The 27,918-nt window shown below is 42.2% G+C and overlaps 1 protein-coding gene across 5 annotated transcripts in view; it reads left to right on the top strand.

Annotated features, from left to right (window-relative positions):
- cadm3 (cell adhesion molecule 3) overlaps positions 1-26,973 on the top strand; it is a 97,138-nt gene extending 70,165 nt beyond the window's left edge. Inside the window, exons 6-12 of one of the 5 annotated variants that reach the window (XM_079348446.1) lie at positions 11,110-11,280; positions 11,872-11,962; positions 18,732-18,904; positions 19,318-19,950; positions 20,720-20,740; positions 24,554-24,679; positions 26,562-26,973. In XM_079348446.1, the coding sequence (XP_079204572.1) occupies positions 11,110-11,280; positions 11,872-11,962; positions 18,732-18,904; positions 19,318-19,950; positions 20,720-20,740; positions 24,554-24,679; positions 26,562-26,680 (1,334 nt within the window). In that variant the 3' untranslated portion in view covers positions 26,681-26,973. Of the gene's footprint in view, positions 1-11,109; positions 11,281-11,871; positions 11,963-18,731; positions 18,905-19,317; positions 19,951-20,716; positions 20,741-24,553; positions 24,680-26,561 lie in introns of all 5 variants that reach the window. The other 4 variants (XM_079348445.1, XM_079348448.1, XM_079348447.1 and 1 more) reach the window with 4 other exon arrangements.
- The last annotated feature ends 945 nt before the right edge of the window (positions 26,974-27,918 follow it).

Raw genomic sequence — 27,918 nt, 5'->3', positions numbered from 1 at the left:
AGATGAACCAGCAGCAGTTGGGTCAAAGTAACCGAACCATCTGTTCAGCCGGGAATTAATGACTTCCCACCCCTTTGACCACTGAACTTTATCAACCCAACAGTGTGTTTGCATAAACAACTTTTCATGCACACTCGTTCTCTTACTTGCCAGCCATCTCCCAAGATCTTTGCTCAGTCGCAGAGCTCATCAGTCCCTGTTGCACCCGGTTGCTATGGCAATATATTGTACGCCTTAAAACAAGATGGGTTTTTTTTCAGAGGCTTATTATTCTAGTACTGTCACAAAATTTGGAAGACATGAGCCCATCAGTGAGATTAGAAGTTATATTAATAATATGTGAGTGGCCAAGACAAAATGGATTTGTTGTCTTCCCTGACAACAACAACAAAACCTCTCTTGGACCCATATTGGTAATTCAACATTGAGTCCACGATTTGACATTTATTGTCAAATCACATTGTGTTCCTTGGATGAACAGGTTGTTCTTGGAACAACTCCCAGGGAGACATTTATCTAATCCACTTAAAACTTGTTCGTCACAAAACCTTAAGGATGAACATTTCTCCATGCTCTTGTCCAGTCTTCAAACGCTGTGGCCATTGTGCTTACTTTCCCTTAAAGTCAAACCTACGGGCACCAAACATCATATAATTGATGAAAGTCCCGGTCTGAACATGCTCATATTTCATCTTCAGTAGTGCTGTAAGTAAAATAGTGAGTATTAGTAATCTGTAATATATCGAATGACAAAAATACATCATCATGATTGTACTCTATTATTTTACTGAATCACTGGTCCTGTCTGCTTGTGTGCTTGCTGCCAAATTAACTGGGTACATCCGTTCTGTTCAATTAAATATGGATGAACCGACCCTTTGGAAAAATACAAAAAACTGTGAGAACAGGAAAAAACAGAGGCAGTCAGAGAGAGATTTGACGGAGATCAACTGGACGTGAATGATGATGTGTTCGGGTCCTCGCCCAGCCGTCCTGACTCCAGACAACACCAATCAGTCATCTCTGGAACGACTCTCTCTCTCTCTCTCACTCACACACACAAACAGCCCATCGCTTCAGCACACAAACACTGTTAATGGACGGATGATAATCAAACACGCTCTCTGTCACACAGTGCTCATCTCCGGCTTGATAGCCGGGGAGCACCAAAGGTCAGCGTGCTATTATTACAGCTTCTCATTCATGCAGTTGTGTTTTAGGTATGTGTGTGCGTTGTGCGCGTGAGCTGAAAGGCTGCCGCTCACCACTGCTTCTCTGACAGCTTCTCTGACAGTAAAAGCAAAGAAGGAGAGCGAGAGCGGGAGAGAGAGAGGAATGAGGGCGACACAGATGCCAAGAAAGTGTGTGTGTGAGAAAGAGAGAGAGGCGCCTTGTATCAAGAAAGTGACAGTGAGGGTCTGCGGAGAGAACAGAGTACAGAGGGAAAGAGTGAATGAGAGTGTGTGTGTGTGTGTGTGTGTGTGTGTGTGTGTGTGTGTGTGTACGTGTGGGTGCAATGTATGAAAATAGACGGAGCGACTGCGAAGATACAGAGACAGCTATAGAAGTTGCAAAAAGCTGATGGAAGAGAGGGAGCAGACAGGGAATTAAGAAAACCACAGCAGAAGAAGAAGGAGAGAGGCGGCTTTGCAGCTGGATGGGAGCGCAGACTCAGGGCAGAGGATGAAGCGAAGAGAGGGGCGGGGGGGGGGGGGGACCAGTTTTAAAGAAGATGGGGACTGGTGAGCGCAACAGGAGAGAGGGGAGAAAAAAGGAAGAGAGGCTGACGAAATGGAGAGAGAAATACGGAAAGAGGATTTAGATAGCGAGAAGGAGGGGGGGGGGTCGGTGGAGGAGTGCGGGAAAGGGAGTGGTAATTGAGAAGAATGAAAGGCTAAGAGCTTTGAAGACTGTATTAGTTGTACTGTGTGAAAGGGCTATGGATCATTTAGTGACATCGATGTATTGGTTTGGGGATAATGGGGATTTATGGTGGCAGTTAAGGCCATACCAGCTGAATACCGTCCCAAATTGTCATAATGCGGGACGCGGGGCGGATGGCGATGGGTACATGGGCGTGTGTCCATATGGAGCAGAGTGATGTAAGAGAGCAGTGTAAAAGACTAGAGATAGACACAGACAGAAGGCACGTCTAAGGTACTTAATATAGCAGCAGCGTGATGTAAAAAGTGACCCATGTCAAGTTTAAATCCTTCGTTAACAATAGCACTTCATGGTCAAAGTACAGAATCTGCATCATTTGCTCAAAGCAAAAATAAGTAAAAGTACTCGTTTTGCATAGTGCTGCCTCAGAGACTTTTTTTCTTCTAATTATGCACGTTATATAACACCTGCCTTTTGCAGCTTTAATAATGCCACAAAGTCGCTTTGAGGGACAAAAAATGAGAGAGAGAGAGAGAGAGAGAGAGAGAGAGAAGATTTGAAAATGAAGTGTTAACAGAATAAACAGCTTTCACATAGCCTGGGTTTGTTATTTACATCCTTTAAAGAAAGAAATGAGTTCAAGTCATGACATCACAGTTTCCCGAGGCTCAATATGACATCTTCAAGAGGGTTTTTTTTTTGTCCTTATGGAAAGATTTTGCAATGATAGAAAAACAAAAACAGTAATACATAATTTTGAGAAGTTGCTGCCAACTTATAATGGGCATTGCTGCATAATAATTTACTTCTCAATGAATCAGTCGTTGTCAAAAACTTCCGTTCTGTAAGTTGATAAATGAACTCACACATCATTAAGATTTGGCCGACTTGCTAAAGGCACTACATGTCATTCCACGGTAGAATACCTTTTTTAAAAGTTTTTAATTTGTTGATATTTTTGCCAACATGTTTCAAAAACAAGAGTGTGTGAACAGTGTGGAAGTGTGTCGGGATTGTTTTTTTAAAAAGGCCCTGTGGGGGGCGCTGGTGGCGCAGTGATTGGTGCGCCCGTCGCCTGTGTGGAGGTTGTGGTCCTTGGCGCGGATGGCCCGGGTTCGAGTCCAATCTGTAGCTCGTTTCCCACACATTGGTTCCCTGATTTTTCAACTCTACCTACTATCCTTTCTCTCTGATAAAGGCAGAAAAATCCCCCAAAAATAAATCTTTAAAAAAAAAAAAAAAAAAAAAAAGACCCTGTGACTTTAAGAAATGAGCATCATTTAAATATTGTAGGTGGAGCCAATTTTAACAACATTGTTACACTTACACACGCTGCATAATGTCTGAAAGCTGCACTTACATTCAGCAATCATTGTTGTCCTTAAAGTTGATCATGACTCTGTTAAATAACTGCAGTTCACATTTTAACTGTAAGACAGTAAAGAAAGCGTAATAAAGATCTAACAACATTTCGGTGTTATCTGAGAGAATGGCCTTCTCCACTGGATGAATATATCCACCAGAGACAAAGTAAAACAAAACCTGAATATGACCCAGTGTCTCTGCTCACCTGGTTATTCAGCAACACGACAGATTCAATCACTTTAAAGATTCAACCTTCTCTGAAAGCTCTTTCACTGCACATAATCCGATTAAGGATTCAAATTGATGACCCCTTTCGATTATTTCAAACCCTTCCTTCTTATCCGAGGGAGCAGGACTTTTGCTGAGCATGCATTGATGTGTTTAATCACATTTGACTGTCGACTGTTCACAGTTACACATTTTCACACCTCACTCATGCCAAGTAGAACCAGAGTCTTCTCCTTCTGACGGCTGAGCAGCTCAACTGGAGTAGCCGGAGGTTAAGCGGCTTGTTCACTTGGCGAAGATGTTGAATAATAATGACTTTTATTCACTCATTTACTTTGTATTCCCACACTGGTCCAAGTGGAATTTCTTCAGTTTAAGATTCAGGGCTGCAAACTGAAGAGTCAGTTCATTATTATTGAATCGTATTTTATTTTATTTTTTTCATAAAATGTCAAAAATATTGAAACGTCTCCATTATAGTTCAACTGAGCCAAAAGTTCTGACTTTATTTCTTTGTTCAGTCCGACCTTAAGTCTGAAACCCCCAAATATTCCAGACAAGCTGTAAATGTCACATTTTAAAGGTCTTCAGTTTGAATTCTTTGTCTCACAACAACAATATGAAACATAAAAGGACTGCAAAATATTTCCTTTTGAGAAGCAGATCCATGCTCATGATTTATACTTGATAAATGTCTCGAATGATGCATTGATTTTGAGAAATCGTTGAGGATGAAATGCTGGGAAAAAAATACCAAAACAAAACGTCCAGTCTATTCTAAGTGTACGCTGCATTCAAAAAGGCTTTTTGAAGATTGTCCTTGCCTCAAAAACACACAAAGCTATCTCCTTCTCGTGGCAGATTCATCCCCTTCATCATAAAACCCTCATTTTACATCTCATTAGCGGACTAAATGATTTTGATTCCATCTTCTAATCGATTAATTGACTAATTGTTCCGGCTCTAATGCAGAACCAATGTTCACCAGCACACTTCTCCAACCTTTAAGCCCCCCACAATGGGCGGACGCAGTAATTGCTGTATCCAGTTGTTTGATTCTCCTAATGTGATTTTTTATGGCGGATTGTACACTAGAGGTTTGAAGCATCCGCAGCACCGCAACCTCGTCTGCGTCCCATCACCAGCTGGGGGGAGTTAGTCTCAAGGTTGTTCCAGTTGCCCACCTTTTTATTCGAGGAATTTGAGTTTCAAAATTCGTAGTATGAGTATGGGCATCCCATTAAAATTGAAGCAGGTGTTGGGAGAATAGCGGAGCTTAAATATTTACGAGGGAGAATGCCGCACACACTTCCATTAATTAAATATTGATATTTATTTTTAATGATTTAAAAGTCATTAAAAACCTGACTTTGATGATATGATATGTTTCTGGTTTCGGACTTTTGAACTGTCTCCTCTAGTCATGAATCCTACAAGCTACAATCAATGTTTCTTTCATCTGTACGGACATGTTGGTCCTAGCAAACACTGAAGCATTGTTCACGGATAAACATGTCTTAAAGCATGATGACCTTTTTGTTTCTTTCTTGGGTTAAAACATTTTAAAGCAGCTTCATTATGTAATTGTAGCGGATGCTTATCTTGATCTGTTGGCTCAATGCTGACAATTAATAGCAAATGACATTAATAGGCAAACAGAATTAATATTGATCGGAGCCATTTTAACTTAAGAAACAATCATCCTTGGGTAAAATAGATTGCATTTACACCTGAGCTGTTTGGTCCGTTTGAAATTAAATCTGGCGCGCTGCGTTGGACAGCTTGTTTGGTTTGGTTTGGTGTGAATGTGGCTTAAATGAACTCGAGAGCGGAACTGAACTCTGGTCCTCTTGAAAACGGGAGTCTCGTTTCACTTCCGTCCACATGCATCACAGTTTTCGTTCACCGCACTGCAGGTGAGAACATGATCATTGGGGAAGTGAACCAAAAACCAATGTGGGTTGAATTTGGTTTGAACATTTCATGGCTAATCATAGCGTCTGTAAATGATGTCGATTAGGTTTGCCAACTGGGCTAAGGTTAGCATTGCTAACAACACCAGCCCACAGTCCTCCTTGCAGGTAGATGTCCACATGCCTGTGCTAAATGTGGTTGCACATTGCTCAGGGCGATATGCCTCTTGAACCTGACACAGCTTATGACATATAACTTGGGTTAATGCGGCCATTATAACAAACTGTTAATGGTGTCTTTCAATATTATTATTTTTTATTTAACCTTTATTTAACCAGGAAAAAAAACTCATTCAGATTAAAAATCTTTTTTTCCAGAGTGTCCTGGAATATAAGCCCTTAAAAAGGCGAGACTCTATCAGTGGCTTTCAGTAATTATGGCTGAGTTTTAATTTATGAACAAGCTGCAAGCAACATGAACATTTTCTCACCTTATAAAGTGAATATGTTGAACATGGTGCAGTAATAATCCCTGGCTCATATACATATCCAGCAGCAATGTGGTTCATTTAGAGTTGTGTTTGTGTCTGCATGATGATCTAGAGTTCAGAGATGGCTTTCTTTTATCTTTTTAAGTGAAGCAGTGGGACATACCATTGTTCCAGAAACAGAGCAGAAAACTCCCCGTGCCTGAAAACCAAAACAATGAGCTCTAAGACGTTTACTGTGTAGAGCTGAGAGGTCCGCAAAGAGTCAGCAGATCATTTCTGCAAATGATCTGTTTCACTTCTGTATCTTTAAATTGAAATTAACATTGTTGCTGTTTTTTTGTAGTTTATTTTGTGGCTTTATTGAAGGATGGAGTCAGAAATGGAGAGAGAGAGAGAGAGAGAGTGGGGGAATGAAATGTCGGAAAGGTGCCACAGGTCTGATTCGAACCCGGCTGACCCACTTGGAGGACTATAGTCTACATGTGCAGAATAAATCCTCAGGGTGTGGAAGAAGAAACTCCGGGTGACGTCTGAGTGAAGTGTCAGGAGTTTTTCAGGAGATTTGTGTTGGTGTAAAAGCCCAATTACTGAAATGTTTGATTTGTCTAGTGTACAGCGTCCATTCACACTGGGAATTCAGTCTTTTTTTCTGGGGTGTGTGTGTGTGTGTGTTTTGCAACAACACAAAGTCAGCTGCTGGTTAGTAAACATGAGCGGGCGTGCTCAGTGCTGTTTACTTATGTTACATTACAGGGGCTTTCTGGCCACTGGACTTTTTCCACTTAACTCGAGCTGACATTCGGAGCTGCAAACAACATTGATATTTGCCGCTTTGAGGATGTCACGATGTGGCTTTGAAAGGGGATTTTTCTTTGTAGGTTTTATCCTGAATAAGGATGTTGTGGCAGAATGTGAAACTGACACATTTGGGACTGAAAAGAGATTACTGTCATCATATTTACATCTAAAGAATAAACCTTTTCTTTCACTTCCCTACTGATATGGAACAAAATTGACTTTAGACTTTAAGTTGTCCAAGTCCCAGTGACTGTACATGGGGCGTGTGCACCAATCACAGGCTACCGGCACTCCCCAATTACTGCTGTTTCAATGGATGGGCATCGCACCAGATAAGGGTTAGAGTGTTGTTACATTCAGATGAGATAAGATACGATAATACTCTGGGCGTTGTAGCAACACAAAGTGATTTATGAAGCAGGTAGTCCAAAATAAAAATACAAAACAGAATAGATCAGTTAAATACAAATATGAGAAGAGGCATACACAACTAGACTATGAGTGGAGTAAAGTAAACTATGAAGGACGATTAAGACATTCTGTGAATGGAAAGTTAAAGTGACTTAGTTGTTTAATAGCAGCAACTTATAAACAGCAGTTTAGACAAATGACGTACAGTTTGATATGAGGTAAAAGGCTAAAAAAAAAAAAACACCAGCTCTTAACAACCTTGGTCCATGGGTCTTTAGTTTTCCATAGATATCCTTGACATGATGTCAAACGAAGGTGGTGACGTCCATTGTTGTAACATTGTTCATGGACACTACCAGGTTTGATTAGCTGTAGTGTGTGTAACATTTAAGTCCCATTGCTTAATGTGCACAAAGTCACAAACTAGAGCACATTGTGCTTTACATACTTACTTTAATGCTTTTTTTGCCCGACAGTTCATTTCTTGCACGTCTCTTTTACGATAGCATACTAAGATATTTTTAAGGATGTTGAATCCAGTTTAAAGGGTTGATTTGCTGACACTCTCACTCACATGGAGAATCTAGCCTTTCGGATAGTTTGTATTTTATTTGTCAAAGTTTGGATGTGTTGCTGAGGCTTTCTGCCTCTATCCTGTCAGAATGGTTGAGACTAGCGCCATCAGTTTTGGTGCTCACGGCAATGAAAAATAACATTTTTAAAAATTCAACAGCACCCACTGTTTCCAGAAAACACATTCTGGTTTTTCTCAGAATAATGCACAAAAAGAGGAGAAGAAAAAAACAGGGCCACACAGTTTTCAGCAAAACAAAGTTTCGACAGAGAAACATCATTCCAGTTTGAATTGAAATACTTTGCACAGCTTCTTCTGTGGATTATGTGACGTAATCACGACCCTGTTTCTGGAGAGAAATGTAACTGTTGAAAATCTATTTTCAATTCTAAGAATTTCCTCGCACTCAAATGTGTCTCGGTGAAGACAGAAATATCTTACATGAATAACTAGAAACCCCAGATTTACAAAATAAAATGATCTGCAGGGCTTAAATGGGTTTGTTTTTTTCATCGTCTTGGTGAACTGGCCCTTTAAGAGCAACACAACCTGTTGCTGCTTTCCTCAGCGACTTGCTTGTTGCTCGGCTTGCAGCAGCTGACATGCAAATCTAGGCTGATTATCTCTTAATAAACTGAGGAAATGTGAATTATGAATAAATGTGCATCACTGCTGTCTTGGGGAAAAAGGGCCCTTAGACTGACTGCATCTTATTTTTTCCCTTAATGAACGCTGTTGAGTCACTTCCATGACCCTTTGGGCTTGAAAAACTTATTAAAGCTCAAACGTATGAGGTACACTGGAGTTGGTGAGTAAACAAACAGCATTTCTCCATTCCCAGGCCTGGTGTTGGGGATCCATGGTCTTTAATAAAGGCTGTATACTGTCTGTGTTTGTGTGTGCTTGATAGAAAGAGAGAGAGGGGGAGCAAGGAGGAGGGCGAGAGAGGCAGACAGTGACGAAAAGACTCCTTTGAGTGGCGTAGGATTATTGAAATGCACCTGGAAAGTAAACTAATTTTCTCTACGGGTCAGAGGACTGGTTATGGTAATAAAAAGAGAGATGTCATTAGATTCAGTGGTATTTGGAGAGTTCTCTGGAGAGGGAGGAGGAGGAGGAGGAGGAGGTGGAGGAGGGGTCCATGATATCCATGTGTGCACGAGAAAAAGAGAGAAAAAAGTGTGTTTTCCAATCTGCTCCCTTGCCTCTATCTCTGTCTCCTCTGTGTATATGTTATTCATGAGCTTGACCTACATGTGACCGTGCATGTGTGTGCAGGTGCATGTGTGTGCAGGTGCACGTGTGTGTGTGTGTGTGTGTGTGGGTGTGTTTGTGTGTGTGTGTGAGTGTGCAGGTTCATGCAGGAGAAAGTGATAAAGTTCCGGTCCACTTTCCAAGATTCACCAACCACTTTCACGCTCTGACCACCCGGTTTGATGTTTTTTTCTTACAATAGAGTGCGATCTCCGGATGACAGTGTGCACTGTTTTTATGCTTTCATATTTGTCTTACTCTGCGCTTAGTGCTACTGCAAGGACACACACACACACACACACACACACACACACACACACACACCTGCCTTCTTTTTCTTCTCATTCTTTTTTTTCTGCAAGCACAGCTGCAGCTGCTGCCTGAAATGTAAAATAAAAATAAAAAAAGGAAACAGCCGCAAACAGGAAAGAATGCATTTGACGACTTAACATAAACCGTAGAACAGACCTGTTTTATAACTCCAAATAACAAAGTATGGCTGCAACAGATTGCCGTTAAGATGCTGTAGAGCCTCAGTATTTGCAAAGATACAGCTCTGTTCGTGGGTATAGCTCCCTCTCCGTCCTCTCACTCTTGCATTACATCATGTGAAATAGAAGCTGTCTCCTAAGCAACAGCGAGTCCAGAAAAAGCTGGACGCAGCAGCATCAGATCTTTAGCCTCCCTGGTCTCTTTGGTGTCCTTCAGCATGAAACATCACAGACTGGCCTGGTTAGTAAACATGAGCGGGCGTGCTGCGTGCTGTTTACTTATGTTACATTACAGGGGCATTGTGGGCACTGGACTTTTTCAACTCTAGCTGACATTCGGAGCTGCAAACATACAACAATGGCATTTGCCGCTTTGAGGATGAGGAATAAGGATGTTGTGGCGGAATATGAAACTGGCACAGTCTGGGGTTATTTATACTCTTTAGAGAGAACATTTGACCACAATCACATCACATTTTGGGACTGAAAAGAGATTACGGTCATCATATTTACATCTAAGAATAAATGAATAAATAAATAGTTTTCTTTATAACTGAATGAATATTTAAACATCCATAAAATGTCAGAAATGAAGGAAAAGGCCAAGTCTCTCCAAATGACTCTTACTGTGACTGACAGTCCAAAAGTCCAGAAATATTCAATGTACATTCATATTAAGCAGGAACTGCAAAAAGTGCTCACATCAAAGAAACTGAGCCAGGTAATTTTTTTTATTTGTACTTTTTATGTTTAAGATTTTTGGGCCTTTTGTGCCTCTATTTTTAGAGATAGGACAGATGAGAGAGAGAGAGAGAGAGAGAGAGAGAGAGAGAGAGAGAGAGAGAGAGAGAGAGAGAGAGAGAGAGAGAGAGAGAGAGAGAGAGAGAGTGAGAGAGAGTGAGAGAGAGAGAGAGAGAGAGAGAGAGAGAGAGAGAGAGAGAGAGAGTCGGGGAATAACATGCAGGACAGGAACCAACAGTCGGACCCGAACCTGGGCCTCCTGCCTGGAAGACCACTGCCTCACATGGGGCACCACTTCGTTATCAGCAGTTAACTTTTTTACATTAATGCTTAAAGAATGTCTGAAAACACTAAGCATTATACAAATACGTTGCTTTTACAAATTGATCTACTTATTAACTAATTGTCTCAAAGCTTTAGAAACATAAAAGAAATACATCTCTCAGACCCTTTTTATTCCTGTTAATCCTGGTTACCTTCAAGCTAAAGATAGTCCTGCAGATATACTATGATGCAAAGTTTTATGGTTGTCCTAAAATCACTTTTTATTGGATGAATCATTTGTGTACATCACTGAATGAGTCAGCAGAATAAATTGATCCTTTTATGTGCCAGAAAAAGGGAGCTACAGTATACTGCTGTAGAAATGTGTGGAATTATGCCGCACTGTTGAACTCACAGTGTATGTGGCATATGGTGATAGATAGCAGGACAAAACACCCCGAGGTGCAAGGTAACCGCACAGAGACGACATTTTTCATTTAATGGGAACAAATGAGGGTCATTGCAGTTCTGTGCAGTCCTACAACATGGCACCAGCACATCCTAATTACAGTTAAAAAAACATTTTCACTGCTTAAGTGTTTGTTTTTGTATCAGTGTCTCCATTTAAGATGCAGACACCTTCCTCCTGACCCTCCCCCCCCCCCCCCCCTTCTTCTCGCCCCTCTCCACTTCAGGACGTCCCGACGTCGTGGAGTCCGTTCCAGATGATCCCACATACAACGTGAGCAGCGAGCTTGACCTGGTGGTGAGTCGCAGTGACGACAAAGCCCTCATCACCTGCGCCGTCGACCATCCCTCTCTGGCCCCGGGGGACAAGAGGAGCGAGCAGGCCCTGCGGGTGCTGTGTGAGTCCACTGGGAAATGGGGTTTGAGTGGGGAAGGGGATGTAGAGGATGTTGGGAAAATAATAGAGGACAGGGACATTTGCAAAGTGAAATTTCAAACTGCTCTGTTTTTTTATACCTGCCTTACTCGTCCCTGATATGAGGCACATTTCTCCTCATTTACAGTTCAAACTCTGCTCCAATAATTTTACATTAGCTACCTGGAATAATGACCACACTGGAATTTCACCTTCCTCTGCTGCTTCTACTCGCACAGACTCGAGTCACTGTGGATAAAAAGGGCAGGTTATCATCTGAAATGAAACTAGGAATAGATCCACATCGGAGTCTTTGTCCGTGCTGCCACCATGTGGCCGACTCAGCGGTACTGCATGGCAGAGAGAAAATTATGTAGTTGTGTAAGGGAGGGGGGGGGTTATGTCATTGTGGGAGGCAGAGAGAGGGTGACGCCTACAGGATGTAGATGGGAGTAGATGGAGACAAGGATGAATGAGACTATCGGTGCTGTGTCCAAGTCTGTTCAGGTATGAGCTCTGTGTTTTGTAACTTTACTCTGTGTGTCTGTGTGTGTGTGTTTTCCTCCTCTTTTAGATTCCCCTAACGTGCAGATTGTGCCTCACAGCAATCTACCAAGAGAGGGAGAGAAGTTTCATCTTCAGTGTGTGGGCAACAGCAATCCTGAGTAAGACACACACACAAATAAATAATTGAATCACAGTCTCTACCTGCACTGATTTACAAAGTGTGCGCACACACCTTTTCTTTTCTGTCACTGTTTAAACATCACATATCCTCACACATTCACCAGCATCATTGCTTCTTAACTTGGGGTCTGAAGAGCTGTAGGGGGGCGCCAAACATCTCATGCGGACTTAGAGGCTCTGTCTTTTCTGAGATTAGATTAACATGTAGAAACTTTAACAACCATAACACACTTAGTGGATAGTTTATTCAAAGATTAGGTGATGAAATCATGCAAAAAATATGTACCTGTTTTGTCAATCAAAACTATCAGTCTTCTTAGTGAGCTAGGCTTAAAATCACTTTTTTCGTGTGAGTCCTGAAGGAAAATAAAATCAGGAGGGCTCTTAAAAAAAGGAATTCACTGACTGACAGGGTTTATAGATTTTGATAGAAGTCTTGTAAATTACAGGACTTCAATAGACAAATGTAGTTGGTTCTTTCAGTATGTCAGACCACACAGTACATGTATGATTCATTTATGGTTCTATTTGGTTCTGATTGGTTCAGGTAGTTACATGCTCTCACAAAAAGAGCATGTAACACGTTGTGCAACCTGAAGTCCAATGAAACAAGTGTCTTATAAAGGCAGCTAAATGTCCAGTCACATATGTCTCTTTAACTCTACTCTCATGTCTCCACGTGCTTGTCGGACTATACGTGATGAAAGACAGACTTTCCTCGATATGATCCACCACGCTTATCTAAAAAAAATGTTTCCTTTCAGAAACCCCCCTCCCCAAAACTCAGTACTTATCTAATCGTTTGCCTTGAATAAGATGCAAATCCTAAATGTCGTTCTGAAGTAATGAAAATGTCCAAAAAGATTTGATATATCTTTATGCTTCACCTAATAAAATTAAAGGTGGCCTGCTTTCTCTCAAGCACATACGGATGTTAGCCCTGACTGTAAGAAAGAGGCTGACAAGGTGCTGCTGCTGCTCCAATCAGAGCCTCTGGCCATGAAGAAGGTCTCATTTGATTTAAGAGGCACTCCACATCAGCATATAAAGATGCAGACACACGTGTAAACACACTCACAGCTCTTCGCTGCAAAGGTCTGAATTAAGCGTCAGGTACACAATCACAACAAAATCCTTCAAAATGCTCACACACACACACACACACACACACACACACACACACACACACACACACACACACACACTCAGATCACATTTGATAAAATGCCAGGAGCAGCGCTGACAATCTGAACACAACAACTAACACACTCGTACTGTAAGCGGACACGTGACACCTCCTCGATCGGGTGGACTCTCGTTTAAACATGACATGTAAACACGCTCACACGCAGGAGCGCAGTAACACCTGCTTGTACAAGCGTACAGGTGTTCACTGATACAGTGTGGACACAAATATTCAGACACACACACACGAAAACAAAAGTCTTAAAATCTGCCCACACAGATTCACTCTATCCCCCGGCTTCTCTACATTATAGATGAACCTCCAGCCAACCAGAGCCATCGATCTCCCCTCCTCCTGCTCCTCCTCCTCCCCCCTCCTTCCTCTCTGCCTCTCTCCTACCCTTCATCACCGTGTATCTCTCCACCGCTGTGTCACTCACGGCTCGTTCTCTCCCCTCCGTCTTGTCAACGCGACGCCTCGCCATCCACTCCCCCCCCCCCCGTCCTTCCTTATAACTCTCCTCTATCTCGCCTCACACCTTTTCCCTCTAAACCGCCCCCCCCCCCCACCCCCCCCCCCACCCCCCCCCACCAACCTCCTCGTATCAACCACCCCCTGCCCCCCTCGCCCCCCCTCCTTCCCGTCAGCTCATCAAAGGAAGCCGCTACAGGACTAAGATTAGCCGCTTAATTTGATCGGCAGTCGGACAGATAGGGGGCGGGGAAGGAGGAGTTGACTGTCACAGCGTGAACGTGCGTTTACAGGCAGCGAGGCAGTCGATAAACTGTCGACAGGAGAAACGCGAGACGTGAACAGTGTTGAAGGGTCACGGGTTCAACTCTCGCAGGGACCACCTGAACGAGAAATCTATTTATTTGTGAAACAATTAGAGTCTGTGGATGAAAGCATCCATTAAATGATGCATGTTCTATATAAAAAAAAAGTCTTGCTCTATAGCGATGAAAGACTCTCTGTAGTTTGAAATGGCCCTGACAGTATGAGGGTTGAGGGTTCAGCTCCCAATGGACTCTCCTATTCTAAAAATGTACTTAACTCATAGCACAGGGAGAGGCTGTGGATAAAAGCGTCTGCTGAGTGGAAGAGGCTGTATGTTAAAAAAGAAAACGAGGGTATAGAAGGAGAAGAGAGACGAGGTAGAGAGGGAAGGAAAACAAACCGACAGGAAAGGGAGAGGTGGAGGGGAGCGGGGAAAAGCGTAGGCGGAGAGAAGACAGATAGATTTGGTGACAAGCAGCGAATGACTAAGACAGAGACAGGGAGAGCAAACAAGAGAAAGAAAGTGTGTGTCTGGGTGTGAGTACGAGATAGATAGAAAGAGCATGCTCGGTTATGTGCAACGCCGCTTTTGGATGAGCCGGTGTCCAATCAAATCAGATACAGGTTGCCCCCGGCGCTGTCAGTCAAAACCCAATCACCGCGACGACACCTTTCCTCCGACTGAACGCAGCCACTCAGATCCCTCCACCTCTCGAGCTGCCCTCCCCAATCAAACTCAAAGAGCGTCGCACTCTCTTCCGTGACACACACTTTTTCTCTGCGTGGTCACATCCTGTCAGGTTCAAAGGAAAACCTACCCAATCAAATTCTACACTGTTTCTTTGGCGCCTGTCAGCAGGAGCTTTCTAATAGACATTCGTGCTCTACATTCTATTATGTTTCCTATCTATTCAATCAGCACGGCCCAGGAGTGCTCGCAATTTCATCACATTTCAGAGTTTAAAGTCGTTTACCCGAGTTAAACCTCCTAAGGCCGTTCTCTTGACACATCTCTGTCTGAAAAGCCTTTGCATAACTTTGGCTGTGTTGCGTGCCAGCTTCCTCACGTGTGCAAGGTCATGGTTAGAAAACAGCAGCAGGTGACATGTAACAGGATTACAGTAATCTGTAACCTGTGAGAGGATAAGGTCGGCCATATTCCTCAGCGTATCTTTCTTCTTTACAAATCCCCTGAAGAGACTAAAACAAACATGAATTGACACTGCAAAGTATAAACTGTGAATCCAAATCTCTATATCCCTTATGATGCTCTAGTTTGGACTCCAAGTAATTACACAGTAACCTTTGTCCCTTTAAAAAAAAAAAAAATCCTCTTTAAAAAAAATGAACATGTGAATGAAATGTGGAGAGCACTTTGGTGTATGTTAAACCATCCTGCAGACATTCTTCAGATTCAGTAAGCACTTAAAGCACAACTAATGTGTTAATCCACAGCTCAAACAGCCCTGGATAAATGACGCTCCTGTGTGTTTGTGTTTGTGTTAGCTCTCACAGCTACAGTGGTGCCCGATACTTTAAGGAATGGCTTTCTGCAAATTAAACAATATATTTCTGACCCATCGTCGAGCCTTTCTATTGATTCTGTTGTCCACTTAGGGGCAAAGCAATACGTTGTAAACTTATAACATTTGATCTCTTTATAAAGTTGTTTAGGGGAACAAGTTAGCAAACAGAGGCTTATTTACACATCAGGCAGACTCACAGCAACATCAACATTCATTTAGCGTCTGTGCTGGACCAATATTCACTCTTCTTTTAGCTTTGATTTGGTCTCAACTAACTCCTGAGGGAAATATATGTCGCTTGAGTAGATAATTGCTCCGCTATCTTCACTGGCTAGCTGCTGACTTTGTCTGCATGTTGTCTGGCGTTTGGCAGGGAGGGAGAGACAGCGGGTTCATCAGAGCTTTTTTTTTTTTCTTCTTTTTTAAAAAAAAGATGTGCAGCTGATTGAGGTGTCTTGAAACTTCACTCGCTTTGATTGAATCAAAACAGTCAAATTGTGATCTCAACAAACTGATGCACTCTGTACATCTGTCACTGTTTATTTAAAACAGAGATAGGAGCGGTGTACGTATGTCCATCTTCTATAGGAACCCGGGCTAAAATAAAACAAGACTCATGCTTTATGACTGTAAAAACACTGACTTTTTGGAGAATTAAGTCTTGGATTACAAAGATTGAAGACATTAACATTACTTAGCGATTCTCATGTTAATAATTAAGGGGGTAAAAACACCCTTTGGCTTTTATGTTAACAGTGATTATAGATGAGAGAGGGGGGGGAAATCCAGCACCAAAGTACCCATAATTGCAAATAAAATAATGTCTTGGAGCATATTATAACTTGTGTGCAGTGTTTATTAATGCATGCATGCTAAGTGAAAAGTTTCCTGCAAAGCTGAGCTCATAGCCAAGAATAAAAACCGGATAGATTTTGGACATGCGTGGTTGAATTTATCAGCATCGTCTAGCCGATCACTTAACAGAGATTGACTTTTAAGCATTTCGTTTAACAACACGACACCAGTTGCAGCCTGTGAATGTGAAGTTAATTGTTCAGTTAATTGCACATTATCTATAATTTTGGCTGCAGCGTTGTACAACAGCTGATTACATTTTATTGACGATAACAAAACAGTGAAGTCAGACATGGCGGAGACATGCTTTTTTAAATGTGATTCATGTTTATTCATTTTTAGATTAGCTCCAGGAAAGTTTACTGAACTCTGGAGCTCTTCTTTTTTTTTTTTAAACATTTTTAAGACGAATATTCCTTAAATGACACATATTCAAAACTTTGAACTTCCCCACTGTCTCCCTGGTGTTTGCACAGCAGCAGGTGTCAAGGGAGCAAACCATGTCTCTCATTAGCTTTCTCTCTGGATTTTGCCCAGCGGCAACAACAGATAGAGTCGTTGTAGATTTTGCCTTTCTAAGACATCAAACTAGCTCATAATATAGTGCTCTGAAGAGGTGGGTATTGATGATATACTGTTGCTGTCTTTGCTGGCAGAACCACAAATAACCACTTGGCCTCCATGGTGAATTTACGGATTGTACCTTTAGATGTCGCTGAGATTGTTTCACTTTTTTGACGAGCGATTAATCAGTCCAGCTCGTTCAAGTCTGTCCTCGATTCAGGCTCCCCGTCATTGTAATTACTGTACAGCGCATAAGGACCCGCACATTTACATAATTGATTCTTTTATCAGGGCCCGTCTCGCTATCTCTCTCATACACAATCTGTTATGCAGAATGGATTTTTTTTTTTAACACAGCCTGATTTGAAATGCTGATCTCTCTTCTGTTGTCTTCTTCTCTTTCCATCTCTTTTAATCTCTTTCTGTCTTATTGTTTTCATCCTTTCTTTTTTACTGCCGCAAAAAACTTTCAGTGCACTCCCTCTCTCTGTCATTCCTTTGGAGGGATGAGTGATGGGCCAAAGGGGTCAGGGGGCCAAAGGGGTCAGGGGGCCAAAGGGGTCAGGGGGCCACCAGCCAAGAGCTTCGGGTTAAAAGGACTTCATGTTTGAAAGTCAACATTAAGAAAAACAAAACACTATAAATCTGATTCCAAAGACAACAGACGAAAGGAGCATCGCAACCACAAAGAAAACAGTCACCAAAACAACTACAATGAGATAAAAACAAGAACAAAGAGACAGATAAACAAAACATAGACACTTAAACGACTTATGTAATTGCACAAAAAACAAACATCGAGATTCCCGACTACCACAAATTTAGGCTAACTATTTCACAGATATGTGAAAACAAACACGACAAAGAGACACAAAACAACTTCAAAGAGACACAAAACAACTACAAAGAGACACAAAACAACTTCAAAGAGACACAAAACAACTTCAAAGAGACACAAAACAACTACAAAGAGACACAAAACAACTACAAAGAGACACAAAACAACTTCAAAGAGACACAAAACAACTTCAAAGAGACACAAAACAACTACAAAGAGACACAAAACAACTTCAAAGAGACACAAAACAACTACAAAGAGACACAAAACAACATCAAAACAAAGAGAGCAACTGAATAGAGATGAGAAAAACTTCAAAGAGACACACAACACTTAAAGAGAAACCAAATAACTACAAAAAGACACAAAAAACGATTCTGAATATCCACTATAGGACAAAGAAAGCAACTGAAAAGAGACGAGAAAAACATCCTAGAGTCACAAAACACCAGCAAAGATGCACAAACAACTTGAAAGAGACTGAAAACTACACAGGTTAAAAGAAAGGCACAAACTAACAACAAAGAGACACAAAGTGCTTATGAAGCGATGTGAGTCTTTCTCTGAAGGAAGGCGGGCGTGTGGCCTCATACATGTCTGTGCCCAGAGGTCCATTGTCTTATAATCCACAAAGTTGTTAATTCTCCCTCTGCTCCTCTTCTGTTTTGTTACATTTACATCCATCTCTTTTTGTTATTTGCTCTCACTTGCACTCCTCTCCTGCTTTTATCTTTTCTTTTTTCATCATTGTCCCTCCCAGCCTCTCCTCTCCTCCTGACTCTTTCTTCTCTTTCTCTTTCCATCTTCACTTTACCCTTGATCATTTCGTGTGTTTTTTTTTCTTCTCCCTCCTGCAGCACTTGTCACAGCTCCCCTTCCCCTCTCATCACTTCGCCCCTCTTTTGATTTTTACTTTAACTTACTGAAGCAGAGCACACGCAGTTCACCTCAGGACTCTTATTCTCTCTTTGTGTCTCTTTTTTTTCTCTCCCCTGTCTCAGGCCCTCATCCTACGTGTGGCAGAAGAAGGATGGAGAGCTCCCTCCACTGGCCAAGGCCGACGGTGCTTTCTTGCGCTTCGAGATGCTCAACAAATCAGATGACGGCGTCTACCTCTGCAACGCTGACAACGGCATCGGAAATAGCCTGGGGGAGTACACACTCCTGGTGCAAGGTAACGAGAAAAAGAGAAAAGTGAAAAGAATTTAGAAAGAGGGATGAGTGGCGGTGGAAGGGGGGGAAACAGATGTGGAAAAAGTTGTTCTTCTTTTACTTTTCTTCATCACCTTTTTTTTTTGTTTCTATCGTTTCTTCTTGTGGCTTTTGCTTGTTCTTCCATCTTTTTCTCTTCTGATTTTCTTTTGTTTCTTTCCTGTTTTTTTTTTTCTCATCCAACCGCGCCGCCATAACCAACAACCGTCAATGCTTACCATCCAACCGCTTTCGCTCATACTTGCGCTTCTTTCCCTTCGCTTTATTGTGTCTTGGTCGTTGAATCTTTGGGCCATTTTTTCACTGGGCTTGCTCACACCTGCCGTACGCCCCCCTCGTGCCATATCTTCCTCCGCCTCCTCTTCCTTAAAAAAGATCCTGTGGACCTAGACTCCCTGGAAACCACCTCCCTCTCCTTTGGCTCTCCAACTGTTTCAGATTTACCTGCTACTTCCCCCTCCTCTTCCCCCACCTTCCTCCCATCCTCCTCTCCCCCTGATATCTTGTCTGGCTCCGGCTCTGATCCCACCGTTACCTCCTCTTCGCCACCTGACCTCACCTTCACCTCCTCTTCGCCACCTGACCTCACCTTCACCTCCTCTTCACCACCTGACCTCACCTTCACCTCCTCTTCACCACCTGACCTCACCTTCACCTCCTCTTCACCACCTGATCTTACCTTCACCTCCTCTTCACCACCTGTCCTCACATCCACCTCCTCCCTTGACACCTCCCCCGAGTCTTCCCCTTCCCTTTCCCCTTCTCCTCCTTCCTCCATCCCAACCACATCTGCTGAGTTGACAACCAGTCCCGAAATCTCCACCACCACGCTCTCCAACGTCCTCTTCCCCGACCTTACATTCTCCCCCGACTCCACCTCACACTCTTCTTCACCTACTTCCTCTGCAAGCATCCCTCCCTCTGCTGCAACTCGCTCCGACTCCCCCCTCGCCTCCTCCCTTACTCCCTCAGTTTCCGTCCAGCTGAATGGAGGTAACACTTTCACAGGTAAAATCATCTGAGTAACACTCTTGCACACACACTGGCAAACAAAGAAAACTTGACATGTTCAGTGAGTTCAGCTGCTGTAATGATGTTTCCTAATTCATCAGAATCTGAAAACAAAAACAGCTAATGTCCACTCCTAGCTTACTGTCATGATTGATAGTTAATGTAACCATTAGATAGCTGTAATTACCTTAGTTTGCTAACACGAGTTCACTGTTTTAAACCAGGAAGTTGTTGCTATTAACATTGTTTTAAACTAAAAACATGTCCAAAGCCCTTCCAGATTCTCCATGTTTTTTTTGTTTTTTTTATCAATTGAAATCGTAAAAAAAAACTGATTTTGAAACCAGCAACACATCATTACAACATCGTTACTGCATCACTTCCGGCCATGATGTCAGAGAAAAATGGCTACTGCGTGAAGATGAAATGCCAAACAACTTTCATATGAAAACTTAGATTTTTGTATTTTGGAACAACCAACGACACTGGGAGTTTTTTTTTTTTTTTTTTTTTTTACATGCACACACACACACAGTCTGCGTGAACAAACTTGAGGAAACAATGGAGGAAAAAATGGCATTCGTGTGGCCGTGTCACTGCTGATGTTCTTTTTGTTTTTCTTGTTTTCCTCTTTCTTCTTTTGAAATAAACCCTTGCCCCACCCAACGCACACTTTTCCACTCATCCAACCAACCATCCCTTCGTCCTTCCATTCATCCATCCAAACATCATCAACAATCAATCATCTTCTCATCCACTTAAGAAGATGCTGCAGACAACATGCCAGGTATAACTTTTTCCACGAATCACCTGTCGTTCAAACTACGTCTGTCTGTCTGTTTATCTGTCTGTCTGTACTTCTGTCTGTTGTTGTCTTTATATCTGGGGAAGAAAGTATTGGGACTTCAGAGCGGAGAGATGAATATTTTAGACTGCTACTGTAATGCTCTGTTGTTGCCCATACATGCGCGAGCAGGCTCTAAAACACTACACACCTCCATACTACCACAAGTCACACAAAACACAACCACACACACAATCCTGACCCCTTAAGTGGTACAAGTTATTTACACAGCTCTCTACTTCCTCTGTGTGTGCGTGTATGTGTGGTTTTTTACGTGTGTGTAATGTTTCTATGTGTGTGTGTGTGTGTGTGTGTGTGTGTGTGTTTGGGGGTGCGGGTGGGAGAAGAGGAGGATGGGGTGGGGGTCAGGCTTCGAGGTGTTCTCGGGTCTTGTCTGCTTTCCTTTGATGCTGACAGCAGGATTTATGGGCTCATTCTCAGTCTCGCCTCGTCAGCATGCCCCCTCTCACCTCCACGCCGGCCAGCCCGAGTGTGCGCTTTGACTTTCCATGTGTGTGTGCGTGTGTCATTCTGACTGGTGCTGAGAGTATCTCCCCCCTTCTCACCACTCTTTTCCCCCCCCCCTCGATCCTCTCCCCGTTCTCTGTCTGGCTGTTGTCATGCCCTTTAACTTGCCCCTGAAATGTGACTTTTTCCCTTATAAATGACCAAACAACTCCTCGGTAAGGGACCCCAGATGGTGCTGCACTTGTATTTTTCTTAAATCGTCTTGTCTTTGTGCCTCTATCTTCTCCTATTGGGTGTATACACTAGCTGTTTCTCTCTGCCCACTTGCTATATCCTCGGCCCTCATTTGCTCCATACGCAACACTCAAAAAGTGCAAGCCGTATTTTTTTTATTCCTGCCTCACTTTCCTTTGTCTAACTCCACAATCTGTTTTTGTAGTCATTTTCTGCCTTTGCGAGTCGACGAGTGCTTCTTTCTCCTCGTGTCTGTCTGAGTGACTTTTAAATTGACGCCCAGCCTCAGATCCGTACGGAAAAGTCTGGCGAAATAAATGATGTATCAAATTATTTCCGCATAGATTGCTTTCTACTCGGAGGGGCAAGTAGCTAAAGTGGTTGAAGTGAAGAGAAAAAAAAACCAAATCTCCACTGTTGGGTGAAATCTTGCATCAAAACACGTGAAATGTAAACTTTATCCACAAGCTTCCTCGGGGGAAAATGTACTTTATCTTTTCATTACGGAAGAATACTTTCAAGTCTTGTTCAACCAAACAAAGTAGGTCATTCTACTATAAACAAATGGTATATAACAGGAAGTTATCCTAGTTCATCTTACTTTATACTTGATGCAGTTATGATCATCAACTTTTCTTTATACTCAGATCATTGAGTGGAAACCCATACATACAATGATAAAGAGTCATTTAGAGGCAATTTAAGACAAAGCATGAAACGAACCAGAGGCCGGATGGATAAAAGCCATCAATATAAAAACTGTGAGACCTTCGACATGCAGTTAAGACAATAAAATAAATATTAACATAAAAGAAGAGTAAGAAAAAGCCTAACAAAATAGAAGAGGTAAAGTAGCATCATCATTACAAACAGAGGTCAGGTTAGGAGCACACTGACTCGAGAACATTTAGTATTTTTCGTCATGAGTCAGGCACATAATTAGAGAAAGTACCTGACCTGACAAGAGGAACGTTTAACAGTGACTAGTCCGCTGCCCATCGGGTCACCATCGTGTCGGGTCAATTTGACCCAAAGGGGGTATGTGGGTGGCTAAACGAAGCCTGGGTCGGTTGAAGATGATAAGATAGATAGATAGATAGATAGATACTTTATTGATCCCGAGGGAAATTCAAGCTGTGTTTGCTGTGTTTAAGTTATTCATACAGTCGCTATGTGTAGCTTATCAGTAGAGTATACAACACACTTGGGATGACTGCGCTTCCTTTCTTAAGGGGGCGAGTAAGTAAATCATCTAATCCTGAGTTTGCTGACAGGCTAACTGTGTCAGCGTATGTTAAAAGTTTGTTCTGTACTTTGTCTTTGCTTTCTCCAACTTTACATCTTTGATCTTATATTTTTACCATTTTACCATATGCCTATTTCTACCTTTGATCAAAGTATTCAGATACACTAAAGGGTTATTTTAGCGGATCAAAGTAGCTCGATTGTATCTTTGTCTGAAAGCGCTGCCTTTGATATAAAAAGCTCTGCGTGCATGGATTTAGTGAAACACAAGCTTCCTTCCCTCATCGTCCAACACAAACATGTTTATCATACATGCTTTAAGAAAATGAAACTTGGACAATTTAATCTTTCAGTAAACATTTAAGTGTTTATTTTCTTTCTGTATAAATCAAAAGTCATTCTTTATGATGCACGGTGCAAAAAGACACTACTCGTACTTCCAGAGGACTTAAAGAAAGAGTGCGGGCAGAAAAAACAACAGTTATCAGTTATTAATGGAAAAAGACGTCCCAAATGAGCAGCTTTAAAAACCCTAAAAAATGCATTAGCTTCATGACAAACAACACGTTTATTAGTTTGAATGACTTCTCATTCATTTATCAAAGTCACTAAATGTGTGTGATATAATTCAAACTGGATATGGTTAATAGACCTGAGCTTGTTCGTCTGACAGGCTGCTGTGTAAAGTGACCATCAGAATTAACTATAAAAGCTTCTCAGTCTGTAAGGACTTGAGTGAACTGGAGGGTCGCTGCTAAAAGTCCCGGTCCATATGGAAGTTGGTCGTTTAGCAGGAGAATTGCCAGGTCACTTCCCGGGTACTGCCCAGGTACCCTTGAGCAAGACACTCCAACAGTGTGTAGCAGTGCCACTCTGACGTCTCTCCTTTAATACATGTTCATAGGGCCTGTTTGTGTGAAACTAGAATTCTCCTCAGGGATGAATAAAGTATGTAAAACACTATTTTTAAATGAAATGATCAGATCCATTCATCCGCAGTGGGGATGCTGCAGGAGCTGGGAATCGAACCCTGACCGTCCGGTTTAGAGACGACCGATGCCACTAACTGAACCACAGCTGCCCAGCATGGATAAATTAAAGCTTTTTATTGAATCTATTTATGACATAAACAGTATCTGGGTCTCTTAAGGCCTGGGGAGGAATGTCGGATTCATTCGCTTTGGATTATAAATTATCAAGAGTTTATAGGATTTCTCATCTTGCTCTTGTGTTCATCAAACACAAGAGCATAAAATCCTGTAACACAGAAATCATCAGAGCTAAAGGGGGCACGATTTTCACCCAACATCAACTCACACGCACAGACGAGGATTCTACAAGTGGTCAGGCCTGCGGTCTGTAAACCACCCAATCCTGCTGCGTGTTGGTCCCGAACAATTATTAACAGAGGGTGACGCGGTGGTCCATTTTCTTTTCTGTTCTTTTCTTTTTTTCACGTCCTTGTCTTTGTCTTGTGATGAAGGTTTGTCGCTGTGCCCGAGCATCATATTGACACTCCACTCCCCTGTTCTTTTCTGCCTTCTGTCTGTCACTCTCTCCATTATTCTCTCCCTCTGTTTCTGCTGCCTTTCATCATCCATCTCCAACTGTATTCACCCACCCCCACCACTTTCAATCTCCATCCCCTTATTTTTTACCGTCTCTGCCTCATTTTCTGTCGCTCTTTGTCTTTCTTTCTCATCGATTCTCCCCTTCCCCGTTTTTTTTTCTCATTATGCCTCCCGTTTTCTTATCTTTACTACATCACTTCTTTTCTCCTTTCTCTTCATCCAACTCTCTTTCTTTAAGACCCCACAGCCATGTCGACAACTTCGGGCGTGGACCATGCAGTGATTGGAGGGGTGGTGGCTGTAATCGTCTTCATCCTGCTCTGCCTCCTCATCGTCCTCGGCAGATACCTCATCAGACACAAAGGTCAACTGCTCACACCCACACACACACACACACACACACACACACACACTCATGCATGCATGCATGACCATACACCAGGATACACTTACATAAATATGGATACATGGGTACCAAGACATGATCACACACACACACACACACACACACACGCACACACACAAACATGCATTTGAATGCAGGGGCACACAGACATGCAAATGCTTTCACACCTTCATATGTATTCTAAGCATAAAGTGCACTTACTTCTCTCTCAAAGCTCAATAAGAAGATGAATGAATGACAAAAGGTGAATGTTTATTCATTAGCCTTTAATACATTTCCACATCATCCTCTATGAAAACAGATTTCTTGATGTCAGCAGCTTATTTTCAATGTTCTGCTCGTACGTGATTTAAAGTGAGGCGGCGGGAGCGTAATTGCTTTCTGGCCTTGATGTTTGTTAGTTTCTCTGTTGTTTATGTGCTGTGTGAGTGGGAGACATCAACATACGAGTTTCTTTAAATTCACTCAAACTCAGGACTCAATAAAGCATTTTTTTAAAGTGTGAACAAACAAAACAAGCACAAAGTTTAAAAGACATGATTCATGAAGTTTCACCATCGAAGTGAACCAGATATTAAAAAATAAAATAAAAACCCTGGCCATGGTCTCTGCTGCTTCTCCACACTATTGAGCACAGCTGCTTGGTGGCCAGTGTTCTGTGAGGGATTATGTCCTTGTTGCTGCATTCGTGACTCGCTTGAGTTGGTGACGAAACCTGTGCAGAGAAGGACGGAGTGATGGACTGATGCTCTGCTGCCTGCATGTGTTAAAGTCTGCAGGAGAGCGGTTGAAGGGACTTTAGAAAGTGCCGTACAATCACAGAAAAAGCCCCAAGTACAGATAAGTGGATATGAATTGATCCTTTTATATATGATTCCTTGTGATAACGAGTATTTTGTTATTGATTCATTGTATTGTATTCATCTCGATATCTCGGGATGTCACATGTGATTTTCTCATGATTAAGAGCAGTTTCTTTGGACTTGTTTTTGACCCACAAAACAGCATTGTTATCATGAGGAAAAAAAGAGACATTTAAAAAAATGGATGAATTTTCTCTCTGGGATTCCTTAAAAAAAACAGCAAAACAAACTGACAAAATGATCTTAATTTAAATTGGATAGCGTGAGAAATCAGGGAGAGAGAGAGAGAGTGGGAGGGATGACATGTGAGAAAGGAGCCAAAGGTCAGATTTGAATTCGGGTCGCCCACTTGGAGGTCTGTCCTTAACCACTGCGCCACCAGCTTCCTGTTTGGTTAAAAGTTATTTATAATAATAATAATACATTTTATTTAAGGGCGTCTGCTGCATATTTCACCAGAAAGCAGGTCCACACTAAACTTTAAAAAGTAGTCATTGTAAGGCTGTGGATGAATACATGTGACCCTGATGCCAGCATATTTTTACTTCTCAACAACCCAGTTTTCTAACCTACATGTCTAGACTTCTCTGTACCTGAGGACCAAATTAATTCCCCCAGGGAGTTAAAAAACAAAAGAAAGATTTGGCCTTGAACTGTGGCTCTGACAATTATTACCAAAAAAAAAAGTTTCACAAAGAGCCTGTTTGAATAAAAATCACAGCATCATACCCACTTAACGATGACTTTTTAAAAGTTATTCTGTGTACGTCAGGTCCCCCAGCAGGCCCAAAGGATTCGTATTCTCCCACATAAAAAGGACAGGGAAACAAAAAATGTTGCCAAAAAAACACCTGAGGATATAATTAAGACAATATTTTTGGAAGCTCTCACCTCTCTGCTGTTTGTAAACAGTCCCTGCTCTGCTTTTACTGCCTCAGCAAACTTATTTCTTCCCCTCTACCTCCCTCCTTTTGCAGGAACGTATCTGACCCACGAGGCCAAGGGCTCGGACGACGCTCCCGATGCCGACACGGCCATAATCAACGCGGAAGGAGGCCATTCTGGAGCAGAGGACAAGAAGGAGTACTTCATCTAGACAGAGGACGGAGCGGTGGAGTGGAGGGGGGGGAGGAGGAGGAGGAGGAGGAGGAGGAGGGGAAAGATGGAGGACGTGAAGGAGAGGAGGCAAGAAGAGAGGGGGAAGGAGCGAAGGGAAATAAAAAAACACCTCCATTTGTTTTCTCAATGCTTCAGTTCTTCACTCGGTTGGAGGGGAGGCGGGGGGGAAAGAACTGTGGGCTGGATCGAGCGACGAGTCGAGCTTCAACTGGTACTACCCTCTTTGCATTGATACAGGGAAGTGAGATTTGCACTGACGTACGGACGAACTGAAGTCACACACACACAAACACACAAACATACATACACACACAAGTCATTTTGGGGTGTGGGATATCTTCTCGCACAGACTTGAACAAACACGAGCCTCCTACTAACATGTCTGAATGAATCACTAACACACTTTACACAAGCATCCAACCCCACATCTAACTGTCAGCGCCTCGAAAAAGCAAAATTGTAACTCACATTCCGGTTTCCTGAGCTGATATTTCACTTTCCACGCCACCTCCTGAACATTTAAACCTTAAACCAGCTCTGTCTTTCCACATTTGTGTACCCATTCCCTCCATCTAACAAGGCAGTATCCCTCTGTAAACATCCCAGTGGTAGAGAGATCCATCCAAAGCATATTATGACTGACAAACGTAATCTCCCTCACTCTCGCGGTTTAATCTTTTTATACCATCAAACCTCTTTCCCGAGTCCTCGCGGATCCCCGATACGAGCCGTCTAATTTCCCACAGCGCAGCCACCATACAACATGCAACACAAAAATAGCATTCCCGCCTTGTGCTACCAAGCTGAGGGGCTCCAGTATACATATATAAATATATATATATAGAATTATATAGCATTCTTTTTACTTGACAGAAAATGTTTGGTGTGCTGTAAATACACAATCTCTCTCTTTCTGTCTCTCTCTCCTTTCTCTCTCTCTCAGTCTGTTACTGCCCTACAGTAACTTACCGTATATACTCGAAAAAGAAAAAAAAAGAGAAGCCTGCCTGTTTTTATTACATGCGTGGAAATGCAGAGTCGAAACTATCAATATCCGGAGGGGAAAAAAATATGAAAATACCGACGACAACGTTGTAATGACAACTAACCTTAACTGCAAATATTTGTATGAGGAACGTTTTTTTGTTTTTGTTGATTTCTTTTTTGATTTGGGGACTTAAAGAGAGATTTTCTCACCTCGGTGTCTCAGTGTGT

Source organism: Symphodus melops (assembly GCF_947650265.1).
Source record: "Symphodus melops genome assembly, chromosome: 7".
Lineage (NCBI taxonomy): Eukaryota > Metazoa > Chordata > Actinopteri > Labriformes > Labridae > Symphodus > Symphodus melops.
The sequence above is the reverse complement of the archived record's forward strand: the minus strand, read 5'-3'. Positions and strand labels throughout refer to the sequence as shown.